Source organism: Gymnoscopelus microlampas (genome assembly GCF_963454915.1).
Source record: "Gymnoscopelus microlampas genome assembly, chromosome: 7".
Lineage (NCBI taxonomy): Eukaryota > Metazoa > Chordata > Actinopteri > Myctophiformes > Myctophidae > Gymnoscopelus > Gymnoscopelus microlampas.
This window is the reverse complement of record NC_139944.1, coordinates 32,075,859-32,101,366: the sequence shown is the minus strand read 5'-3', so window position 1 is coordinate 32,101,366 and position 25,508 is coordinate 32,075,859. Positions and strand designations below refer to the sequence as shown.

At 42.3% G+C, this 25,508-nt stretch overlaps 1 protein-coding gene across 3 annotated transcripts; it reads right to left on the bottom strand.

The window, feature by feature from the left end:
- Window positions 1-2,468: 2,468 nt before the first annotated feature.
- draxina (dorsal inhibitory axon guidance protein a) lies at window positions 2,469-23,660 on the bottom strand. 3 transcript variants are annotated; one of them, XM_084061424.1, is made up of 7 exons: window positions 23,539-23,660; window positions 12,576-13,098; window positions 10,033-10,265; window positions 6,249-6,369; window positions 4,686-4,778; window positions 4,110-4,199; window positions 2,469-3,653 (listed from the first exon to the last, which is right to left on the bottom strand). In XM_084061424.1, exons 2-7 carry the CDS (start codon window positions 13,075-13,077, stop codon window positions 3,541-3,543), a joined length of 1,152 nt encoding a protein of 383 aa, XP_083917550.1. In that variant the 5' UTR covers window positions 13,078-13,098; window positions 23,539-23,660; the 3' UTR covers window positions 2,469-3,540. The 3 variants fall into 3 exon arrangements, with proteins under 3 accessions (XP_083917550.1, XP_083917549.1, XP_083917551.1); XM_084061423.1 differs by having other exon boundaries at window positions 12,576-13,101; window positions 23,539-23,627; XM_084061425.1 differs by having other exon boundaries at window positions 6,249-6,366; window positions 12,576-13,101; window positions 23,539-23,627.
- Window positions 23,661-25,508: the final 1,848 nt, after the last annotated feature.

Below are 25,508 nucleotides of genomic sequence, written 5' to 3'. Positions count from 1 at the left end.
TGGCATACAATAAAGTATTCAGGGTTTAACCACTTAAACCAGTGTCAGTCCCACAAGAATTCAAGTTGGCAAGAGTAATCCCTCTATATAAAAAAAGGAAGCAAACTAGATCCTGGCAACTATAGGCCTGTTTCCATCCTTTGTTCCATCTCAAAGGTTATAGAGCGATTAATCCAAAAACAAATCAACAGCTACCTCGGCGAGCGTAAACTGTTGTTTGAATTCCAATCGGGCTTCAGAACATCCCACTCCACTGACACATGCCTACTGTATTTGACGACTACATCAAACGTGAGGTAGTCTCGGGCAAATACTGCGGCATGGTCATGCTGGACCTCCAAAAGGCGTTTGACACTGTAAACCACTCAATTCTACTAGATAAGCTGAGGGCGATTGGTTTTGATTGCACATCACTAAATTGGATGAGATCTTACTTGGAGGGTAGAGAGCAAGTGGTTGACATCAACGGAACCATGTCCTCATCCCTCCCGGTGAACTGCGGGGTTCCTCAAGGCAGCATTCTAGGGCCGTATACTGTTCCTACTATACATTAACGACATGAATGCTGACTGTAACTGCAAACTGTTCCTGTTCGCTGATGACTCGGCACTCCTGATCTTGGGTGAGGACAAGTTGTAAGTTGAGGAAGCTCTCAGCTCTGAACTCTCAAAAATCCTTACCTGGCTTACCTATAACAAACTAAACTAACAAACCCCAACGGAAACAAGTCCGCAAGGACTTTTTTGGTCGGACCTTTTAGACAAAAGCATTATAAATGTAACTGTGTTGTTTTACGTTCTTTTGCCTAATACAAATTTCAATCAATCAATCAAAACCCTACATATACTTCATTAATCATTGTCCTCCAGCTCTGTACTTGCCCCCTCCTATTTTCCCTTGATGCCAAATCTCTTCACCCGAAATAGCAGATCAACCCATTATGACATGCCCAGAATGGGGATGCTAGGGTTCATGTGCTTAAGTGGTTAATGACTCCCAAGTATTCAACAATAAATCTAATAGTGTCTCCCTGCACCCAGTGATGTTGTGTTGCTTTCCTCTGTGTATCCTGCTGGAGCATGGCTGTGTGCAATCTACTGTACCATTGGTGGCTGGCTTTGAGCCTGGTTTTGGGCAAAGCATCCACTATCACAGTACAGCATTCTCTCAGAGATTGGTGTTAAAAATACATCACTGCCATCACTTTATTCCACAGCCGTAAATCAGGATGGCACTATAATAATCTAAGTGAGCCGATCATTAGGTAAGAAAAATGTTTGTGTGTTCTTCTACTAATAGATGCTAACGATTGCGCTTCTTTTAAAAAGGTCTGTGGATATTTTTCTTTGAGATTCCAGTCCCCCCCGTCTCAAAACTTTTTGTGACAAAAGAGAAATTCAAACCTGTACGGGTGAAACGAGTTCAGCTTTGATGGAAAATGCAAGGCACTGAAGGTCTCACCCTCCTTCAGAAGATTCTGGCACATAATTAAATATGAAGTCACCACACACACACACACAGACACACACACACACACACACACACACACACACACACACACACAAAGCATTCATTCCTCATTTTGGCTGCTGTGATCACATGAAGCAGCCAGAGAATGCAAGGGAGAGCCATTTGTTTTGGGCCAGTCGTTTCCAGGAGATCCATCCCACCTGAGATACTGCATGACCTTGCGAGGTTAACATTAGAGAGATAGACCACACATTGATAGATATTTTAACTCGCCCTGTCTCTGCTGCCCTATCTGCCCATAAATAGAAGCATGTACACTGTAGGTTACAGGACTGCTGGCTGAAGGATTGGTGACCGTATAACCCTTGCGTTTCAGTGTCTTGCCATAGTAGGCTACGACAGTATGTGGAAAGGAAGTGTCACTGAGCTGATGCTCTTTTTTTTTAACAGAACATGGAATGTTCTGATGGATGAGTGGTTCAAATGGGAATATACCCCCCTGGCAACGTGTCATTGTATACCCACTGAACACCTCACAATACAAATGTATACACACTCAGCAGGGTGTTCTGTGCCTGTATGAAATGTGGGAGCAGTGTGCCTGCATATGTTTTGCATCTTGTTGACGGAATAAGGTGTACCGAAGTTATTTGTTGAAAAATTATAATACAGCTGCTTGACATTGAAAATTAAACAGGGACTTGGTGATGAGCTATCACTGTTGTACATTGAAAACCTCATTAACAACCATGCTATGTATAGTCCTTTAGGAGCAGAGTAAATTATACTAACACAAGGTCACTGGAAACCATTAAAACAATCGTTTCACTTAAATATGTATTTGTACAGTATCTATATCAAAACCTCCATGTTTTTCTCACAACGTTTGTTTTAAGATGTACATACACGTGTATGTCATTTCATGATGTTCACTTTAATATAAGAGTGGTTTGCATTTTAAAGACAGAAAAATACAGAAAAATAAGGTATATCTTGGTAAATGTTTAATCATGAAAGTAATGAAGCTGAAAAACACAATATATAGACAAATAGTCCTGTTTAAGAAAAGTATAAATTAAACATTAAAAAGAAAGTGAAATAAATGTTGTTGTTTAATTACTGAGTGATTGCTTTTTAAAGAAAACTATGAGGTTACAGATAAAAAATACATTCAAACAATTAAAACATATTCATATTTACAGTATAGGACACCAGACATGGGTCAAATAATAACTGCTAGTAATATTCTACGTATAGCCTTGGAGTACCAGATAGGTGGAGTTTCCCCACAATGTACAATCTATTATATAACTATCAGTGAGTCTAGGCAACGACACCGCAGTTTAGTACATCTTCCTGTGGGTGACCACTTAAAGGACACTGGGCTGTCACAATGTAGTGAGACCCCACATATCTGGGACACCAAGGATGTTAGAAAAGGCTCACAATGTAAATACTATTTCACCTGTGTCTGCCAGAAAGAGACAATCAGACAACGAGCAAAGTCTTTGCATGTTTCTTGTTTGGACGCGCATATACAGTACATGACCCTGTAGAGAATAGATGCTGTAATCAAAGATGAATGAATGGATTGCGTGCTTAAAAATATGGTGTCTCTGTGGCGTTTTGCACTCCTTGCCTATCCCATGTGGAACCTGGGAAAATACCTGTCATATATATTATAACTCACATGGGCATAATTGCACAGCTGAATGTTCTGTGTTTCTTTATGAAAATTATTTTCAGCTGAGAAGTGTTGATTTAAGAGTTGCTTGCTCACTCATAGGACTGCTATGGCTGAAGGACCGGCTTCAACTGAGTTTGGCTGATAAAATAGCCTAGTTAATTTGACCGGTATTAACTTTTATGAACACTTCCATTGTGTTGAGTTGTTTTACACTGTCCAGGTTAAATGAACACAGAATGGTGTACAGATGGTGGATCTTGAAGATCCACCATCAGTGTTATGCTGCGTCTTGCTGTCTGTTCAGCAGTAGTCAAGGGCTCTTTCTTCTCCTATTCCTCCACCTGTATCGCCTTCTCTTCCACATTTTCCCGTCCTTGTCTTCTTCAGATAGTGATGAAGGCTCCCTGGTCGCTGTTGACAGACTCTGGCACCACGCAGCGACCCCTCCTCCTGGTCACACGTCGCTTCCGGTGGAATTTGGCATAACAGCGGAATCCTGGGAGGGAAATATACAGTAGCACCCATTAACTGTTGTCTCACATAGCTAGATCTCCGCCAACTGATACGTCTGCAGACATCTAAATTCAATGTAGTTGCTGGAACAGCGATGAGAATGGCCGCTAGCAAAAACAAATCCCGAGATCCACATAATTCCATACATGCACAGAGAGCTGAAAATCACTCAGCCACCAAGATTCCCTACTCTGGATACCTCTAGTTACCACTACCTTGATGTTATTGGTGAAAGTGGATCTCGAGGGCAGGTAATATTAGTTTGCCTGCATTAGGTTGCCTGCATGCTCCTGAACCAAAATGTCCAGCCAAAGTAGAATACTGCCTTAAGCAATGAGCCAATGTTAGCTTGAGTCATTATTTGAAGTGAGTCATATTTAAGTATATGGTAAGGTGCGGTAGCATTGTATGGTATGAACTTGCATTTCCCCCCACTCACCCTCCTCACACATGCAGTCATCATAACACTTATTGTTGAGGCCTCGGTTGTGTGGTTTACACTCATGTTGTCTCAGGTCACAGCAGGAGCCTAATGATAATCAGGATAGTAAACATTATTTACAGTATATAGCCCTCTTCAAAAACAAAAAGGTGCTTCACAAAAAAGAAAGAAAGAGAGAAAGAGAGGAATCAATCAAATATGGGTACAAAGAACAGGCTGTATAAACAGGCTCACTGATAAAAGCTCATCTAAAGGTTGTATGTTTTAAGAAGTCCAGAAGATATCGATTAGAACCTGCTGGGTTTAGCAGGGCAGGTTGTTCCAGAGAGTTGTTGAAGCCCTGACTAACTCTAAAATGTTATACATGTACATTGGATAAACAGTCACAACAACTCATCTGTATAATAGCCTACTACTACAACTTCTATTATTACTACTACTACAACTAATCATAATAATAATAATACATAATAATAATATTCTGAAGTTCATTATATAATATCACCAAAAAAAAAACACACACATCAGTGTAAACACAGGCCCTGCATGAAGTGAAATACAGCACCAACCGACCTGGGAGACAGTCTAGGTGGTGGTCACATGGCTCGATGCCATCAGTGTCCACGGTCACATTCCCACTGCTGAGGTTCTTACTGCGCCGCTTGTCTGCAACAGGCAGAAAAATAAACACAAGATTGATAGTAAAGGTCACCGATCAATACAGTGCAGACTTGCACAAACATATGGATTACTGATGAGATGCTTAATGTCACTCACTGACAAATAGCACATAAAGATGGATGGTGTGGTGTCATTGATATCAGCATGCAGTATTATACTGTTATATTCCCATGGATAACACTCTGTGTGGGTACAGTACCAAAGCCTGTATTTCCCTACCTCATTTTCTCAGTGCTCAAATCGTGTGTTCAAGGGCTGCAGAGCAGACGTGAGGAACTCCACATTGGCACAGTTAAAATAATGATAAACGTGCACTAATTGATTTTCAAATACTTACCCGTCAACATTTTTAACAGCTCAATTTATAATCTGGTACTTTGTGCAAATCATTACTTACTTATTTGATCATATTTGACCAAAGTCTGAATTAGATTGATGAAACAATGAATTATGCATGCTATGCTAAATGTTGACGGTGGTCTGCTTTTGCATTGTAAAATATACATTTTCTTTGACTCATGGTGCAGTGACAACCTAGTGAAGGACTACAGACAAAGTACTTGTACCTGAGCAAACAGGACTCACATACAACGACATGTTAATGATTCATGTTTGTGAGCACATTATAGAACATACAATACATTCAGTCAGAAGACATAACAACCTCAACAGACGTTACACAACTTAATGTTTAAGTAGTAGCTGAAATTAGAGGGAGGGAGGGAGACCTTTGTTTGTCCCACACCACAAGGGAAATTCAGTACCAGCTTCACCCAGCTGATGGCTGCTTAGATGGTTATGATGAGCGCTTGGGGGGGTTAGGTGTCTTGTTCAGGGACACTTTGACACATAGCCGGGGCCGAACAAGGGACCTTCTGTTCCCAGACGGCCTCCCTACCCATTCCGCTACGGCCGCCTGATGGTAGCAATTAGCAAATAGCAAATGTGTAAGTGAGGAGGAAGTACGGGACCCAGTGTTCATGATCATTCATTTCATGATAAAAGCTAAAAGAGATAAAATGTTGGATTTACTGAGCTGTTTCCAAGGTAGTGCAGCTATATAATTACTAAGCACACTCTATTTCAGGGTCAGAGAGAAAGAGAGAGAATCTGATCAGATTTCATTCCAGTCAGTTTGAGGCGTGAGTTTCAATTGACCATAATCACACATCCACCCATCAGGGCGTATAGGAGCAAAATGGTCCACATATGAGAATGGCCAATTTATTGTCCCGATACTTTGTGTGTCACTCTGGTGTCACTGTCAAGTGCACCAGTCACCATGAAAAAATATTCTGCATTTGTAGTTACACTACAGTGATTCTGCATTGAATTTCTTCCATCGTTCAGTCGAGCAAAAGTCACATGAGCTGCCAGATCCAATATCCAACCACCAACCATCACACATTATGATTGGCACTGTGTTCAATGATGGAAGGATTATTGACAGCTGACCTTTCTTCTTAGAGGGCGGCCAGGAGTCGACAGGCTTCATGTCTTCATAGTCCGTCCAGTCAAAGAGATTCATGTCCAAAGTCGGCAGTACGTCCCCTTGGCCCTTTCCTCTGCCAACCTTCTGACAAAAGGGAGAACACCTTACAGTTACACGCATGACTTATCAATGACTTCTAATCACATCTATAATTGAACCAAATAAAAGTAATGAGTAAAGAGCAATAATTCCATACTCATATCATAAAATATGGCACACAGATGGCAGATTGATACAAACAATTGATGGGTAAGGGGATGATCACACCGTGATCGCTAGAAACACTATGTGTCGGTGCATCTGCCAATTTGCATTTTTCTGAAGTGTGGGTGTGATCACTCCCTTACAGACAAAAAGGTTATCAGAACATAGAATCTAAATACTTTATATATGCCTACATATGCATACAGTGTGATCTGTGAGGTAGTGATTTAATCAATGTTGAAGTTGTACTTCAGATTTACTAGTACTACAGATGTATTTGTACTTCAGGCTTTTAATTTATAGATTTGATTTTGATCACATTGTTAATATGTTAAAATTGGCTACGCCATGACTCTGACTAGCTAGTACTAGTAATGGTAACATTCTATGTTAGAAACAGGCTCTAGTAATAGGCTCTCTTATAAGATATACCGCCTGACTTTCCTGTCTGTTTTTACTGTCCTATCCTAAATAATGCAGTCACAACTTAGTCCGAAAAGCCAATCTTCTAATATAAACGTACTGTACAACAAATGCAAGAGAAATTCTTTGATATTGTTTTTATGAACATTGTATTCATAAAAGAAACATTGTCTAAACAAACAGTGACATTTATGGATTGCTAGGAAAGCTATTGTCAGAAGCTGACTGTTCAGGAATTCATAAAGAATTCATAAGGTATGAGACTGAGAGTGAAAGAATGTAAATCTTCCACCAAGGCAGAAATATTGCTTTAATTTGTCATTTCCATGGACTTCTGATCATGCCATCGCTGTAAAAGACAGCTGCACTGTGAATTGTTTTAGCTATAAATGCCATAAAAATCCAATAAAACTTTAAAGGTGTCATTCCCCTCAAGTAAGAAAAATAATCATGTTGGCAGGCCTCCTAGAGGCATCTCGGGGGGGAAATGTGGGAGGCTGGGTCATTGAAAGAATGATCTATCAAAACATAAGGATCTACGGCAAGCCCCTCACGCGCCCATTGATCCATACTCATTTCCTCTCACCCTCAGGAAGTGTATGGAAACATCAATTAGATTAATTGCGATGGACTACTAGTGCTCGACTGCTCATTTAGCCATCAACATGGGATCGAACATTAATTAAGAAGTCTTGCAGCGTGGCCCGTATCATTGAGCGCAGGTCCAGGGGAGGTAGGGGCGATGACTTGTTTTCCACTGCAGGCAACAGTAATATCTGACTGCTCGCAGAATAAAGACATGCTCTGTCTAAAGGGTAGCATAAACAGCATACCAAGCAGCCTAACAGTTCAGACATCAAACACTCAACACAAGGACAGCAAAGCCACACACACATACTGTATGCCATAACTCATAGTAATGAGTTCACTTATCCGGATAAGAGCATCAGCTAAATGCATGAAATGTGGCAAATGCAGTGAATGTAAATATCATCCTTGCGGTATATTGTTGACTTTCCTTAGTATTTCGTTTAGTCAGTTCAATGGAGAAAGGAGATACGTTTTTGCTAAGCGTGGGGCATCGCATATGGTTCTACAAGCATACTGTAGATCTTAGCCTAGCCACCTCTCTCTCTCTCTCTGTCTCTCTGGTAGAGTGGCCATTTAGGAATCGATCCCCGGCTCTTCCTGGCTTTATGTCGAAGTGCCCTTCTGCAAGACATGAACGCTTAACTCTTCCCAAAGAGGCTGGTACCTTGAAAGGTCGCCTCTACCGTCAGTTTGTGAATGGGCGAATCTAACACACTTTGTAAAGTGCTTTGGATAAAGGTGCAATAGAAATGCAGACCAATTACTATTTGTAGCTGGGAGAATTCAGAATGACCAGTCAACTAGCACTAGCATCATCAATGCAGAGGATCAGAAACGATTAGCCTATCATTTACTGTGGTTAACGATGTCTTAATGGTTTTATCACACACGATTGGTCATTATGTGTGCGTCTGTGTCTCTCTCTGAGCGCCTGCATGCGTGCAGTCATGCATGCACGACGTGTGTGCGTGTGGTACTGTATGTATGTGCTACTGTGTGTATTTCAATTGTATTCATTTTGACGATTGAAAAGATGGAACAGATAATGCTTGTTGCAGTACATGCCTGCCTCTGTTGGTCACTCTGTGTTCCGCACGCACGCACACACGCACGCACGCACGCACGCACGTAGAGAGAGAGAGAGAGAGAGAGAGAGAGAGAGAGAGAGAGAGAGAGAGAGAGAGAGAGAGAGAGAGAGAGAGAGAGAGAGAGAGAGAGAGAGAGAGAGAGAAGGAGACACACACAGACAGACAGACAGACAGAGAGGCGCACTGTTGCTTTACTTAGTCAGACAGTGTAAGTATTACTATTAGAGCATGCCTCCTGGTGGAGATTCGTCACAATCATTTTTAAAACATATAGTTCATGACAAAGGTATATCAAAATGAGAAAAGAATATCATCGTATGGGTCCATTTGTGCAATTTCGGAGTAAAATGACCAAATATTTTACAGTGTGTAGAAGAGGAGATCTGATTCATTGGAGAGAGGGGGCCATAATGACACTGAAATCATTCAATGGGAGTTTTCAGCCAGACACACGCAAGCCAAGAAGTAAATTAAGTACACATATTTGTTCTGCCAAAGTACAGAGTGTAATAAAGGGACTAGGGGTGACAGTTATGGAGTGAGTGCTACTCGACCCAGCGGCAGTATTGTGACCCAGGGGGCCTTGCATGCTATTATGCGTGGCCATATCTGTCATATATACCGTGACCAAAAACCACTGAGCCTGGCTCACCGGCTGATATTTCTCACAGCTGCCACTGCCACCGGTGGCTTCCTGTGAAGGCAGCGTCATTTTTCCAAAATGAGATATGTGAGCTTTATTGTAATATCACGTCTGTAAGGGGAAGAATGAGGAGGGACGGTGGGCAGGCTTATTCGCTCTATTTCCCTTGCACATTGGAGTCACACACAACAGATGCACCCCCTTTAACCCTTTCAGACCGGGATAGCATCTGCGTCATTTTAGATTTCTTTGAGCTATTCAAAAATAGCAGATATACAAGTGCAGAGTGTTGAGCCATGAGCGCTTTGAATATGAAATATATATTTTATAAAGCAAAAATGTCTAACTCAAATATTATTGCTTATGGGGATTCTACCAATGTCTTCTAAATCCTAACCGTTTTTTAAAAACGTATGTTGCTATATATCAGTGGTGCTCAAACTTTTTCATGTCAAGGACCTTTCAAAATGATATGTATTTGGCCGCAGACCCCCATCTCAAAATATTTTCCAGGGACCCCCCCCAGAAGCAAAGATTTGAGTTAAAAATGTTCGCTTTAAAAATAATATATACCGTACATTCAAAGATTTGCACAAATGTTCAAGATTTTTTTTTTAAATAGCAGATCTACAAGCTCATAAGGCGGCACTCCATGCCGTGCTATGAGTTTGTAGATCTACTATTTTTGAATAGCCAAAGTATAAAATAATGGTTAAAGTGGTTAAAATCTAAAATGAAGAGGCTTTCTCCAGTCCGAATGGATTAATGAGCACTACTTGGGTTTCCAATAGAAGGTACCTGTGGTTTGGTGGAGGCTGGGGGCAGTGTTGGGGGATGCTCGTTCATCACCGTGGCAACCATGGACGAGCCGGAGCCAACGGCGGTGGCAATGGGGGGAGGAGGTTCACTGGGTGGGGTCACGTTGAGAGAGGGGGAGGCATCGGAGAAGGAGGAGGAGGAGGAGGAGGGAGGCTCCTCAAACAGATCCCTGTCCTTTAGGAGAGTGCTGAGCTCAGGCTCTGGAAGAAACCCTAAACAAAAGCACAGGTGGGGGAGGAGAGGAGGAGAGAGGCACTATTGATTATTCACACACCAACACCAACTCTTAACTTCACACCTGATTCTTTGGGTGTGTTTTAACTGGCTTTGAGTCGCAGATTGGTTGTGTTTGCCATATACGGTACATCAGTGGTGTGATCTAGGTTTTTTAGGAGGGCATACGATATGCTCGACATGCGCGTGGTCGTGGTTACGCTCGCGCGTGGTCAATGGATGAAATGGTTAGTAGAGGGCTATGCTTTTTTTTCCAAAACATTCTGCACGTCATGCTAGGTATATAGCGTAACACGGTAGAACACACCACTGCGGTACATTAGGACAGTCAATTAAATATATTCTCCTGTGATTGACAGCTTCAGCTTCCTGACATACAAACCCTCACATCTCTGGCAAAACAAACATTGTGAGCTATTCGTAAATAGTATTTTTACCCCTGTCTGGTATAGTGTACAATTAGGACAATCCAGTCAATTCGATATATTCTCCTGTGATTGACAGCTTCAGCTTTCTGACATACAAACTCCCACATCTCCGGCAAAACAAACATTGTGGGCTATTCGTAAATAGTATTTTTTACCAATAACTACAGTTCCATGTAGAACATGGAATCATTGGCCCAGACTCTCTCACCTGCTTGGTGTCATCCTGCACCCCACCCTCCCCTTCCAGTCCCATGTCAACATCGGTGGCGCAAGCACTGTTGCGACCCGGGCTACTCCTGCTGCTACATGTGGACAGTCTCTGTAGTAAAGTACAGCAAAGACTGCATTTCCTCCGCCGTCTCAGGGTTCATGGTGTTGACCAAAAGTTTATGTTAGTGTTCTACCGAGCGGTCTTGGAAAGTCTGGTCAGATTTGGCATCACAGTTTGGTTTGGCAATCTCTCAGTGCAACTGAGGTCCGAATTGCTCCGATTGGTGCAGAGAGCAGGGAAAATTATAGGAGTAAGACAACTCCCCTCTCTGCAGTCTATTTACGAGCAGGCCACGCTAAGACAGGCTCAGAAAATAGTCAGGGATGCTACCCATGTTCTACATGGACAATTTGTAATGATGCCCTCTGGGAGAAGGTATAGTGAACCTAAATGGAACTATGTAAGATTTAAAAAATCGTTTGTACCGGTGTCAACTAAAATGCTTAACGAGGCTCTGAAACAGCATTGACCGTGAAGAGTAGATTGACCACTATCGGTGCACTTGTGTAATGTTGTGTGTCCCCCCCGCCCCTGCTATGTATTTTGTATTTTGTCTTTGTCATTGTTTTATGTGTGGCTGCAGCTGGGGTGAAAGCCCAAGCCAAATTTCCTTCGGGACAATAAAGTTTACCTTACCTTACCAACCAGATCACTAAAACGTACTTTTTCCACCTTCGCAACATTGCCCGCCTTCGTCCCAGCCTATCCCGCACTGCTGTGTGAGACACTCTGCCGCTCGACTGCTCACCAGAACCCGATCCAGGGACCACAATCACACACATTCACTGGCTCCCAGTCAAACAAAGAATAGATTTCAAGATACTGCTCACCACCTACAAAGCCCTCAACAACCAGGCTCCCCGCTACCTCTTTGAATTCCTCCAACACCACGCCCCCCTCCCGCTCCCTCAGGTCGGGTGATGCCAACCTCCTGGACGTCCCCAAGACAAAGAAACAAACCTGGGGTGACAGGGCCTTCTCAGTTGCCACCCCCTCCTTATGGAACTCACTCCCAGCTCACATCGAGGCTGACCCCACCCTCTCCACGTTTAAAACCACACTGAAAACCCACCTTTTCAGACTTAGTTTTTAACCTTTAAAATATTTTTTTCCCCTAATAGAGTTGTTTTTATTTTGTTTCTGTTTTGTAAAGCGACTTTGAGTATTTAGAAAAGCGCTATATAAATATTATTATTATTATTACACCCCATGTACTACACCTAGCTGTAGTTATTGGTTTTGTAGCTTCTTCTGCTTATCCAGAGTAAAAAAGAGAATGTGGTAGTCTATTGTGACCCCCAGAGGCCTATAATTGATAAAAAATTATGGGCAAAGGGAAGCGATTTGGAAGCATGATGTGTGAAAAGCAACTGAAAATAGCCAATTTCTATTCAGCCTACATGAGAAGCACTAGCTTTTTCTGGTTGTCTTGGTCAAACAAATGTATTTTCTTTAGAGCTAGTTAGTAATGCTTTAGAACCCTGCTTTGAAGATATATATGTGTCTGTCCGTCTGTCTGTCTATGTAGAGAGAGTATATTATATATACATTACGTATATATGTTATTATCTACCCCTTTCACAGCTTACCTTTTCCATGCCGACCTTTATCACGTCGACTCCCATGTCTCCTATGGTCAAAATGGTGGCCATGTCCTCCGTGGCCCCTGCCCTTGCGCGGCCCTAGCGGGTGATTATCGTGCACCTGGGACAGACTCTTGAAGCTCGCGCGGACCCTGTCTCTCTCCCGGCCAGGACCCATCTCCAACCTCACAGGGCTCAGGCCCTCCAGACCGGTTCCATCATCCTCAGGCCTGGCCAAAGGATGAACTGGCCTCCGGGAGAGCAACCCAGCACCGCCTTTGGCGAACCGAGACCCCTGGCTCCCGTGCCCCCCATGTTCCCTGCCACCGTAGCTGCCATGGTTGTGGCTCTGTGAGCCAGGGTACTGCAGGGCATTGCTGCTGCCACCTGCTGAAATCTGTGCCAGTCTCCTCTTGCTCCCATGCGTGGTGGCGCCAGGCTCAGCGCTGCGAGAAACCGCCAGGGTGGCAAGCAAGAACACCAAGATCAGACTCCAGGAGACTGCCATTGTCTGAAAACACCACGCCACCTGCTGGGGAAAAAGAAATATTGTCTCACACTATGTCATGGAGGTTGACTGAATGACTTGAGTGGTGATATTAACTCTCTTACCGCCAAGAACGACTTATAACGAGACATTGTCATAACGCCCTGGCTGCCAAGATCGACTTATGACGACTTTTTGAGGAAAAAAAAAATATATATACATATATATATAATTATTATTATTTTTTGGGGAAAAAAACGTTCAGAACCCAAGATATCATGATCTGAAGATTCACTTCTTGGTTAACTTATTACTTAAAAAGGCTGTATCTCGGCTCCTGTGTACTTTTTTTTTACTATGTATTTTTGGCTCAGACATGCTATTTTCAAAGGCAGACAATTAATGTCAATGAGGTCGCGATGACCTCGTTGACATTTGTGAAACCACACAGTGCAACTCTCTGTGATTAGCAACCATCCGGGGATCGATCATACTGGAGATAAATATTCTGTGACTACTTCAAAAAGGTAAGAAAATCACTGGCAGTGGGCAAACGTGGACAGAAATAAGTCTGGCAGTGAGAGTTATATCTTGCTTTTAGCACAGTCTGAGGAGCATCTCATACCAACGTTTCACTGCACATGAGTGAGCGAAGAATACATCCTCTTGAATCTTGGATTCGTTTTGTGTTCTTGTTAAGACGTGGTGTCAGCAGCCAGCAAGGTAAAAGCTATGTGTCTGCTTCAGATGGTGGCGTCCAGGTAGACTAAAATCTAGCATAATTGATTTGTCTTTATAACCCACAAGTCTGTGGAAGTGTTGGGAAGCAGAATGCATCCCAAAAGAGATTTTACCAACGACATTCTCTTTGCAGTAGTTTTTCCAACAGGGATGATAGTTACAGGGATACCACTAAACAAACACATTAGCAGGGTGTGTCTAAACTATATTTAAATGAATGTATCCATATTTTGATCTAGTTTGAAGAGAATGTGTTTTCAACACAATCCTGATAACATACTATATGGACCCAAGGATGGGAGTAGCACACATCACTACGTGCCTCTCAAGCTGGCTAGGTTATCTGGACTCACAAGCTTTATCAGTAGAAGGACACTAGTGCTCGTTGTAATAGATGACTCCCATGCATGCCGTCGTGGAGCACCACACTCAGACTGAGATACTGCACTGCGCACATCCTCCATCACTGCCTATTCACTGTGTCTCATGAGCCCTCCACTCCTTGCTTCCATTTCCCAAAGTCTACGAGGTGAAACTCAATTGAAATTCTATGTTTGCTGAATCTTTAATCTGAGTGCTCACAAAGAAGTAGCTTCTCTTCCTTTATGCTACAGTAAATGGCAGGGCTAATGACAAAATGCAACTTCTATGCGACGGCTGTGTGGCCCATTTTAAATGTATTCAGAAGCTGCCAGTGTGGCCAATGTGGTTGCCTAGATTTGCAATGCCTCCAATCCAACATTGAAAAATATATGCATTATGCATGTAGCATACATGTTACATGTACTAAATGTGTTTTGAGTGCATGAGGAAAGCTTGGTTTCCAATCTGCAAGCCTCAACCAAAAATCAATACAGTTATAACCCATGACTGAGTCACTAAGAAAGATCACCAATGGAGTCTTTAATAATGCAAACTGTTCTTCGAAACCCAGCATCTTAGAGCAGAGGGGCAACTGATGCAACAATAGTCCCAACTCATAAAAGAAACTGTGGTTTGTCGTCCTACCTAAAGAATGACAGTTTCAGAGGTCCTTCCTGAATATGGGGTGTGTTTTGTTGTTTTGATAGGCAGGGACAATCCAGTGCCATAGGAACACAGAACACTTGGTGGGCTGTGGCGAGCGAGTCCTTTGTGTTAAAGGACAGGCGGCGGTGCAGGGCGTACAGAAAATCGATATGGGAGAATTATTGAGCTGTTGGTGCTGGTATGTGATTGTGTGTGTGTGTGTGTGTGTGTGTGTGTGTGTGTGTGTGTGTGTGTGTGTGTGTGTGTGTGTGTGTGTGTGTGTGTGTGTGTGTGTGTGTGTGTGCGCGCGCGTGCGTGCGTGCGTGCGTGTGTGTGTCTGTGAATGCACTTTCTTGTGTGTGTGTGCCTGCCCTGCATGTACATATGTATGTGACTGTATGCACAGTATGTGTGTTGATACAGCATGTTTGTGTGGAGTGTGTGTGCAAAGTCTGCAAACACACAGATAGTGCACCAGTCTCTGTGTGCGACCATGATGAAGGACAGGAGAGACCTTATCGACCACACACACACACACACACACACACACACACACACACACACACACACACACACACACACACACACACACACACACACACACACACACACACACACACACACCCTGGGGTTTACATCGGGGTTATTTAGGTGATTCTAGAAATGGGGCAGCTGAGAGAGAGATGGCATACAGGGCTTGGGAGAGGAGGGTACTGCGCCGTCGGGGGACATTCTAAATGCCGTGCTCCTGCATGGCGCTGCCCTGCAGGGATTAGATGGCTGGCTGCTCCAGCTCGCCTCTGGGAGTTCAAGCAGCTGTGCTGTTTGCAAACAACAGCACTGTGCACCACGGCCGCCAAGGTGAGACCTTTTTTAGGGGGAGGACAGGGTCGTGTCACAGCGTAAAAGTGTCTGGTCAGTCATCAGGCCTGCGTGTTTGACAGATGAGGTGTTGCATGGCGTGTGGGGAGCCAGGAGAATAAGTGTGTTGTTGTTGGGTAGAAAGGCAATGCTTGCTTTTATCAGTTGTTCTCAACCTTTTCACGCCAAAACAATAATTTGAACTGGGAATCCCCCATCCCGACAAGCACTTGGAATTGTAGGAGTTGAGGCATTACATTTAGTTTGACTCATAGTTTAATATTGTGAAAATAGCTGAAAATAGCTGATCTTTCCTATATTATTTGACAATTTGCTCAATATTTGACCAGTTTTATAGTATAGTTTGTTGATTAATTTTGATACAGTAATGGTCTTTCTTCATTTCATTTTTTTAGGTATTAAAAAGGTTTTAAAAGTCCTTAAAATGAGGACTGATCTGGGGACATCACCCAAAATCATGTGGAGGCCCCCTGAGGGTCCCAACCCACAGGTTGAGAGCCACTTGCTTATATGGTCATTTCTCAAAGTCCCTGAGCTTTTGGGCACATGGGGTACTGCAGACATGCTGAAGATTTGTGTGATGCTGTATCTACAGTACTTTACTTTTCTTGCTCTGTAACTGTATCTTAACTGCTGTGCTGCCTTTGGCAACTGATTTTTTTTATCAATAAAGGTCTTATCTTATCTTAGTGGTGGTGCTGAAAAAAAGGCAATTTGGCCATATTCACACAGTGGCCATTTTGCTCTTACATCATACTTGCGGGTGGGAGATTCCACCCAGTCAAGGTGGAGTTTCCCACCCCTCTGAGTATAATGTTAAAGCAGAATGGCTGCTGTGTGAATATGGTCAATGGCTGACAAACTAAACTAAGAGGTAGAGGTTACTAGTAAATCTTTTGCACAGCATGGACTGTGGGAGAAGAGGTGATGGCAAGTGCAAGAAAGATGAGCCACAAATGTTTTAGTGACAGTAATCGTACAAAGCATTTAGTCCAAATAAGGGTTTTTAATGTGAGATTCTCGCTGAGGGCTTCATCAGGCTTATAAGTAGAGGTGAAGTGTTAAGGTAGGTGAACTGGATATTTCAGAAGGGGCCTTATACAGGCATATCACCAGAGCCTGTACTGGTAATAATTTCTTAAAGGACCTCACTCAAAATTAAGAATGGAATTCATCATCATATTTATCCAAGTAAACCATTCTGGTGTTGAATGACAAAGTAAACACAGATCAAAATACTACCTCTCAGAATCTATTAAATCTGACACGGAATGAGAGATTGCCATGCAGAGCTGCTTCACAATTTAAGATGTTTCCACACCACCTCCTCTCCCACACAAAAGAGAGAGAAGTGATTCCTCCATAGAGACCGAATGGACTGTGCATCAGACTCATCAAGGCTTGAATAGACCTGTCAAGGCAGGGCAGTGGTGATGGAAGTCCCCCCCCCCCCAGCACCATGGCCCCCAACCCGTTGCTTTCCTTTCTGAGACATTCATCTATCCGCAAACAGGTGGTCCTTTTATAAGACATGGTTTGCAAGTGATAATGGGACACGGTGGGTAGCATTCCGTGTCTTAAGCGTGGTCTCTCTGGTGTGTGGTACGCACCCTGCGAGAACAACACAACCCCCCACCCACCATGAAGCGTCTATATTATACATCACTGTGAGATGGTCGAGCACAGCGGGCAAGCATCTGCTGCTAAGTCTCTGGGAGACCACGCTGGTACAACAAGAGGGACAGCGGATCAAAGTGTGAAAGAGGTGTGATTGAGGAAAGGGTATGGAGTATGAGGACCAGGCCATGTGGTGGTATGTAAGTGGGTACTTAGTCTCAGACCCAGGGGTGAGGGGCTGCTGTGGAGGAGGGTGTGCATCTGATATACCCCCGCTGTTCCCAGGCTGAAGTCCTCTCTCTAAACCCCATTTTCAATAATCAGGAGGTGGGGATTTCTTTAAAATGCAAGTTAGAGTAGTAAAAATCAGTATTAGAGGGGAGGCTTATCCAAGGTATCGATAACTAAAGATCTATTAGATTTTAAATTCATGTAAGTTAAACTCAACGAATGCCAACCCTGCTGCGAACACTGACAATTATTATTTATGAAGAAATACAGGAAGTATAAACAGTCAAATGGTCTGATGTAATGATCTTTAACTATATCGTAGATTTGACCATGGGTTCATATGAAATACTAGGTCAAACGTAGTATAGGGTTGGACCATGTATGAAATGCTGGAGGGATTTTAATTTCAAATGAGGAATACAGGATGTGGCGACACCTGACCAGTGTAAGGGCACACTCACAGATGCGCTTCATATGGTCAGAAGCATCAGTTCACATTCTATTATGGGAGCAAAGGCGTGGAGCTTCCTTGTGGTGTGTTGACGGATGCTAGTTTAATACTGGATGTAAATCATCCAGCCCAAGGGTCAGAGATATGTTCTCAACCATGGCAAGTAGCACCAGCAGCGTCAAATGACAAGAAAAGGTTGGTTATTAGGATAGACTAGACTACATCCCATAGCCTGGATGGACGATTTCCCTGCGTTTGGCTAATTCGTTGTTAGGCGAACCAGCTGACAAATTCTAGTTAGTCAGAGACATTTGCATTTATAGGGCCAGACAGAAATATGGTGCTGGACTTTATATAAAACTACAGTTAACAGCTAGTGGGCCAAAGCACCACACCACAGCATCTGAAAGGAAGGTGGGTGAGGGGCTAAGAGCAGTGAGGCGAAAGCCAAAGGCATCCCTGTCAGGAGAGTGCTTGCTGTTCTGTGTGCATCTTTAACTTCACCTGCTGGGACACCAAACCTCCAAGAGCCATCTGTTCCTGTTCTATTATCTGTCATAGCAACCATCCTGAACATAAGGACACACCAAACAAAGGAACCACAGAAAAACTAAACAGACAACCAGCCAGACTCAGGCCACCTTGAATATGTATGTGTGTGTGTGTGTGTGTGTGTGTGTGTGTGTGTGTGTGTGTGTGTGTGTGTGTGTGTGTGTGTGTGTGTGTGTGTGTGTGTGTGTGTGTGTGTGTGTGTGTGTGTGTGTGTGTGTGTGTGTGTGTGTGTGTGTGTTTTTGTTAGTTTTTTAACAGAAAAAGACTAGACCAAGGTTTGGAAATAGAGTGCTCTCCTTTCTGTTGATAGCAGCCAAATTGCACAAACGACCTTTATTAAGCAGTATTTTAAACCTGTGTCAGCCTGGCTGAGTTTCCCCATCAACCACGTTCTCTCTCCTTCTCTCTCTCTCTCTCTCTCTCTCTCTCTCTCTCTCTCTCTCTCTCTCTCTCTCTCTCTCTCTCTCTCTCTCTCTCTCTCTCTCTCTCTCTCTCTCTCTCTCTCTCTCTCTCTAATAAAATGAAGGGAGAATAATGGCTTTATTCCACAGTTAACACTATTCCTCTGCAAATTGTCTGATAGTGATTTGATTGCTGTAACATGGCTAGTGTGTGAGGGATATACTGTAGACATGGTGTACATAATGTTGTGTCTTTCCTGCGCAGACTGAGTTCCTGGCAATCGTTTAACTGAAATTACAAAATTGAATCGTAAATTGAATACTGAAACCTCTGCTCTAATACTAGCAAACCAAAATGCATGTGTTGTTTCCTTTAACTTATTAGGCTATTTCTATGTTCAACCGACAACCAACCTGAACTGAAGTGTTACTTTCACAGAGATAACAGTAGAAGAAGCTTCCTCTTTATCATAAGTAATTATGTTAAATATTTGATGCTGGAGTATTTATTTACTTTCATATCTTTCTGCCGAGGGGGAAAATAGGCTTAGTTCGCTCACATCATATTATCATAAATATCAGCTCCATAACAAGCAGCCAAATTACAGCCCAAGTTAGCGCCTTTGCATAATAAAACAACTCTGCCGAGCTGCAGTGAGCACAATAAAAAAGTTCATTTCCTCAAGGGCCAATACCACCGACTTCAGCAATATAAAATGCTTCCTCTCCCAAAAGCCTCCACAAACAATATCGGCGGATTTCACACATTGACTGGGAGCTTTTGCAGCCCTTAGGTGAGCATTGGTCGGGGAGATCCCTGGAAGCGACATGGGGTGATAAAAAAAGAGCCATAAGGACAGTCCATCTGTCAGCAAGTGAGGCAATGCAGTGACAGAGAGACACACCCACCCACAATGCTTCTGTGATAATCTAATTGCAGGTACAGCAGATGTTTGGGCAAGATCAGAACATTGTTGCGGTTGCACGGCAACATCGCCGATGTCCCGATCGATGTGGTCCTCAAATTGTGGGGAAAAAAAACACACACACAGAGACAGACACACGCACACACACAGACCCTGCACATGTTCCCACCATCATAAACAAGCTTTCAATCCCTCTCTTCCTATGTCACTCACATCCACGCACGTACACAAATCTTTTGTGTCATTTTAACCCTGAGAGTGTGAAAACTGACCCAGCACCGAGGATTTCACTATGTACACATGCATGCAGACAAATACATGGATACACCCAATCAACAACACTCTTTCATTAACCAACAGCACATCCACATGCATAAAAATGCATGCTTCAATGTTGGGGGTAGACACACACACACACACACACACACACACACACACACACACACACACACACACACACACACACACACACACACACACACACACACACACACACACACACACACACACACACACACACAGCGGGGGTAACCACCCCTAGACACCCACAAAAATGCTGTGAGACGCAATCAGAAGCACAGCAAAAGACATCCCACTGAGCAACAGAAGAATGAGGCAAACAAAAGACATGCAGGGAGAGACTGAGACCAAAGGAGTGAATAAGACGTAATACTGTGTGAGAGGGAGGGATGTGCAGAGAGAGAAAGAGAGACAGAGAGAGAAAGAAAGAAAGAAAGAGATAGATAGAGAGAGAGAGGGAGGGAGAGAGAGAGAGTGCCAAAGAGGAAGGGAGAATCTATCCTGTGTAATTAGAACAAAGAGATGATGACATCTATTGATTAGTGGCAGATAAGGACACCAGCTGAATTCACCTTTCCACAAACACACTTACAAGATTCTAAATGCTTACATTTCTATCACATAATGATAGAAAATGAAATGGTCTCAGGTCAGGACTCCCCAAACAATATAAAAACACATGTACATGAAAGACTCACACAAAATTACATTAAAAACAATTCCATAAAGCTGTATTAAAAAGCAGTGACAGTCTACATGGCCTTGTTTAAAATGGATATTGCATTGATATTGTGGGGATGAAAGAGTTTTTGACTTTTGAGTTCTGTTTTTGGACAGAGGTGCTCTGAAGTGGCAGCCTGGTGGGAGTGTGTGTGTGTGTGTGTGTGTGTGTGTGTGTGTGTGTGTGTGTGTGTGCGTGCGTGCGTGCGTGCGTGCGTGCGTGCGTGCGTGCGTGCGTGCGTGCGTGCGTGCGTGCGTGCGTGCGTGTGTAGGGGGCGTTTTAAGGGTCCTTAGAGTAGAGTCAGCCTTTCTCTTTTACTGCAGGACTGTTAAAGGTCTGGCATTTGGGTCCGAGTGCTGCTGGTGATTCTGGTTGTGTGTTGATAATTCTTATGAGTTTTTTTCTTGCTTTTCTCTGTGATTAAGTATTAAGCTAAATAATTAAAACCCTTCAGCCTCCTCAGGAGAAACATGTGCTGTTTTGTGTGAAGGACAGGTGGTGGTCGATCTCAGTGCCCCCCAGGTACTTAAAGATCTCTACCTGTTTCACCACCTGGCCCTCCAGCCTGAGTGCTCCAGAGAGAGAGGGCTACTCCAGCTACTGAAACCAAAACGACATGGGAACTTCAGAACATCCGGCTTTGTCTCAGCACACAAAACGGGGGAAAAAGGTTAATTATCCACAGTGAAAAGAGCATTTGGCATTTTCTATCACTGTAAGACTCAGATAGCTTGCTTAAAGAAAAACAGACTGAGGCCATCTTGGTTGGGGAAAAAGAGCTCCACTTAGATGCTTGAATGACACATACAACTGTGTCACTCTTGGGAAAATAACTTCTATAAATAATAATTTTAAGTAGCTCCCATTGGTGCAAACATAAACTTGCCCGTCTGCCAGTGCTGAGTGGATCTTGCAACTGCACTTGATGATAACAAGCACATTCACAGTCCATGGTGGAGAGTGAATTTTATATCCATCATCCAGTGTATTTTATCTATTGTAGTATGAATACTGCAGGGGGAACTAACAAAGTAAGTGTTTTTCTATTTCGTCAACTTACTTACATGCCTACCTCCGTTATGTTCAAAAGAAAGAAGAAAAAACATTTAGTGCAATCTCTCAAGTGTTACTTTAGCTCAAACTGGTAGTAGTAGTCACACACAAACCTCTTCAATTGCAAATTATAGGCCATAAATAATTTTGCAACTAGAGTACAATGTTCATAATGAGATGGCCTTAATTAGCTTATCATTTATTCATTTTCAAATAAGTCATCCTTCATTAATGATTATGAGGGCTTTGTTTTCCTTGCCTGGTGTGGTGCCTCACAGAGGGGTGTCTGCACTTCATCTGATCAGCATCTGATGCTCTGTACCATACTGCTGACTGACTTTAATTAACATACTTGTTAACGACATGTCCACACATACATGGACCCCTCACCTGCTCTACAGTGCGTGTCAGTGGTGGAAAAAGTACTCTTTTTTTTAACTTAAAGTAAAAGTATCGATACTGCAAGTAAAAGTCCGGAATTCAAAATTTACTTGAGTAAAAGAACAAAAGTATTGGTATCAAAATGTACTAAAATTAAAAGTAGAAAGTACTAATAATACAGAATGTCCCATTTCACAAGTTTTCAAATGTATTAAAATCTTTTGAAAATAGCAGATGCGAAGCATTGTGAGCTTGTAATAACCATCATCTACCAAGTAGTAACTAAAGGTTTTCAAATAATTGTAGTGGAGTAAAAGTACAATATTTGCCTCTGAGATGTAGTGGAGTAGAAGTAAAACTGCACTGTACAGTACTGACAATTGGAAGTACACCAGTAAAGTAAAAAATACCTCAAAATTGTACTTAAGTTCTTAAGTAAATGTATAGTTACTTTCCACCAATGTGTACATTTTTAATAACAGTCTCACACTGAGGCCCCTCTGTTTAATCAACCCCCCTCCTGTCTCTCTCCAGTTCGCTAAAAAAAATGGAAAAAATAATTGAAAAACATTGCTCTGAGCCTCAGATTGATGATATTAAGCACATAATCGATTCAGCACTAATACAGGCTTCAACTTTAAGCCTAGTTATTTTCCCCATACAACAATAAACTACCGGCAAATCAGTCACCATTATTCCTACTCCACAAATGACATAGTGTTTAGTAATTAGAAGCATTTTGGTGCAGCAATATCGCCTAATTGGTCTCATTAATAGACGACCTGATTTTGATTGATTGATTGAATACTTTATTAACAGTTTAAAAAAAAAAAAGAGGCACGGCGGCACAGATTTTAGATTTATACAAAAGAATGCTGAAAGGATAACCCAAATAAGCCCTCAGGGCTTGTTTCCATTAAGGTCCTGTGTATTCAATTCATCGACACATTTAAAGACAAACAATAATATACAGTAAAACGCAAAAAAAAAAGAAAATTAAATAATGATAAACATATTATTGCAAATCAAAGTATCTTTATGGTAAGATTAAGATCAAATCTCAACCCATGCATTTGGAAATTAACTTTCACTAAATGATATTAGGTCTGGTTTAAATTGGACATCAATCTGTTTAAACACAAAATGTCAAAACATGCCTCACGTCTACGTCTATATTAGGTTAATTAACAGTGTGTGGTAATATAAAACGTATCTTACCGGCGTTTATTTGTTCCTTTGAGATGTATTAGATCTGCCAACAACTCGGTCCTATGGCTGAGGGCTGACAGAACGGTCTGTAGTCCTGTAGTGCGCTGTGCTCAGTGTGCTGAGCGTCTGCTTTATCACAGAGTGAGAGGACCAACTCCGAGAGCGCGACTGTGTGCGTTATGCGTTATGCCGAAACCGGTTATATATCGAATTGTGTGACGGCAGAGGTCACTGTTTTGCAATAGGCTCTATTCACAGCAGCCATATTATGAAGACATTCACAGGTGTTACCGATGATACTAATAGAAGGCTCTGTTCCATTCTGGTCAAACAGAGCCAGGGTTGCTGATGTTGTGTGCATGTTGGCTCACTGGAAAGGAAACACTCTGCTACACCAGTGGGTCTAAAGTTGGGGTCCAGAGACCCTCATGGGCTTCCAAATGGCCCCTTACAGGTGTGTAACTCTGAGTGTACAAATGGAACCAAATGGTCCGCATTTGTACACTCTCAGAGTTATGGGGCTCGTGGAAACCACTGTGCTACACTATGGAACAGAGCCTTCATTAGTATCAGTGGTAACACCTGTGAAGGAAGTGATAATATGGCTGCTGTGCATAGAGCCGACAAGACCGAGAAACGCTTTATTTTCAAGGACCCCCATAACTCGGAGAGTGCACAAATGGAACCATTTCCATTCCATTTGTGCACTTTCAGAGTTACAGACTTGTAATGGTCATTTGGGGCTAGGCTAGCTCTTTACGTTTGTCTACTTTAATTGTCCACCACAGCGAGCGTGATTTCATGATGATATTAACGAGTTTGCGACAAAGAAACACTGAACCAAACAAACATTTCCAAATGACCTCCTGCCACCATCTTTAGTCTGTAACCACGTCCACTCAACGGTCTCAACCACATGGAATTGATCAAAATGGCAAAACTGCGACCCCTTCGTTAGGGACATGATAGGTCAATCATGTCGGTGTAACCAAACCAGCGAACGCTATTTTATTTTATTTAAGAAAATAAAAATGTACAGGTTATCTCTCTGTTTAACCATAGTTTTTACGCGGAAATTGTATTATAGCCTGTGTCATACGAAAAAAACAATTTAAATACAGATCCAGACACTGAATGAATCATTCATAAGGATTTCTTCCTAATAGATCACAATTTCTTCATATTATTCTGATAGCCTAATAGCCCTGTTCAAATGATAATTAGACTGTAGAATCCTAAAAAAATCCAAAATACTTTGACTTACTTAGAGCCCGAATAAGCCGAATTGTACATTCACAAACACTCTGTAATGCCTATTGTGTTTCGAATCCTCAATGGGTTAGTTTGACATTTAGACACTGAATGTTTTTTTTCTTTGTTCTTCCGCATAAAACGCTTACAATGTCAACATATTGGCATGAGCTTCTTGAATTAACAAGCTGTGCATATAAGTGCCTCCACACACTTGGCCCACATGCACAAAGTTATGCCTTAACTGAGCAGTATTAACATCTAAATATCATGCATTCTGAAGTGTGCACTTTTGCAATGCTTTGAGAACTTTATTCTTTTAGGTGAAGATTGTTTTTTTCTTTAGAAAGGAAAGCTCAATTATTCATTTCAGTATTCACTGAGTCTGAGAGGGAGGGAGATGTCTCTCTAGTGTATACATGACATGAAAGACCTGAGTACACATTGACATGAATCATTTGATATAAAATATGCTTTCTTTCTACTTATGCCCTAGGTTGAGATTTCTACCTATTGCTTCATACTCTGCTGGTGTCTGTGTGAGTATTACCTCTGTAAATTCACAGAAGAGCTGCAAGAGAAGGGCAGGATTTACAGTAAATGAGACCAGTGGTGGAAAGTAACTAAGTACATGTACTCAATTTGAGGTATTTTTACATCTCAGAGGCAAATAGTACTTTTACAATTATTTGACAACTTAGTTACTTTGTAGATTTTAAATATTATAC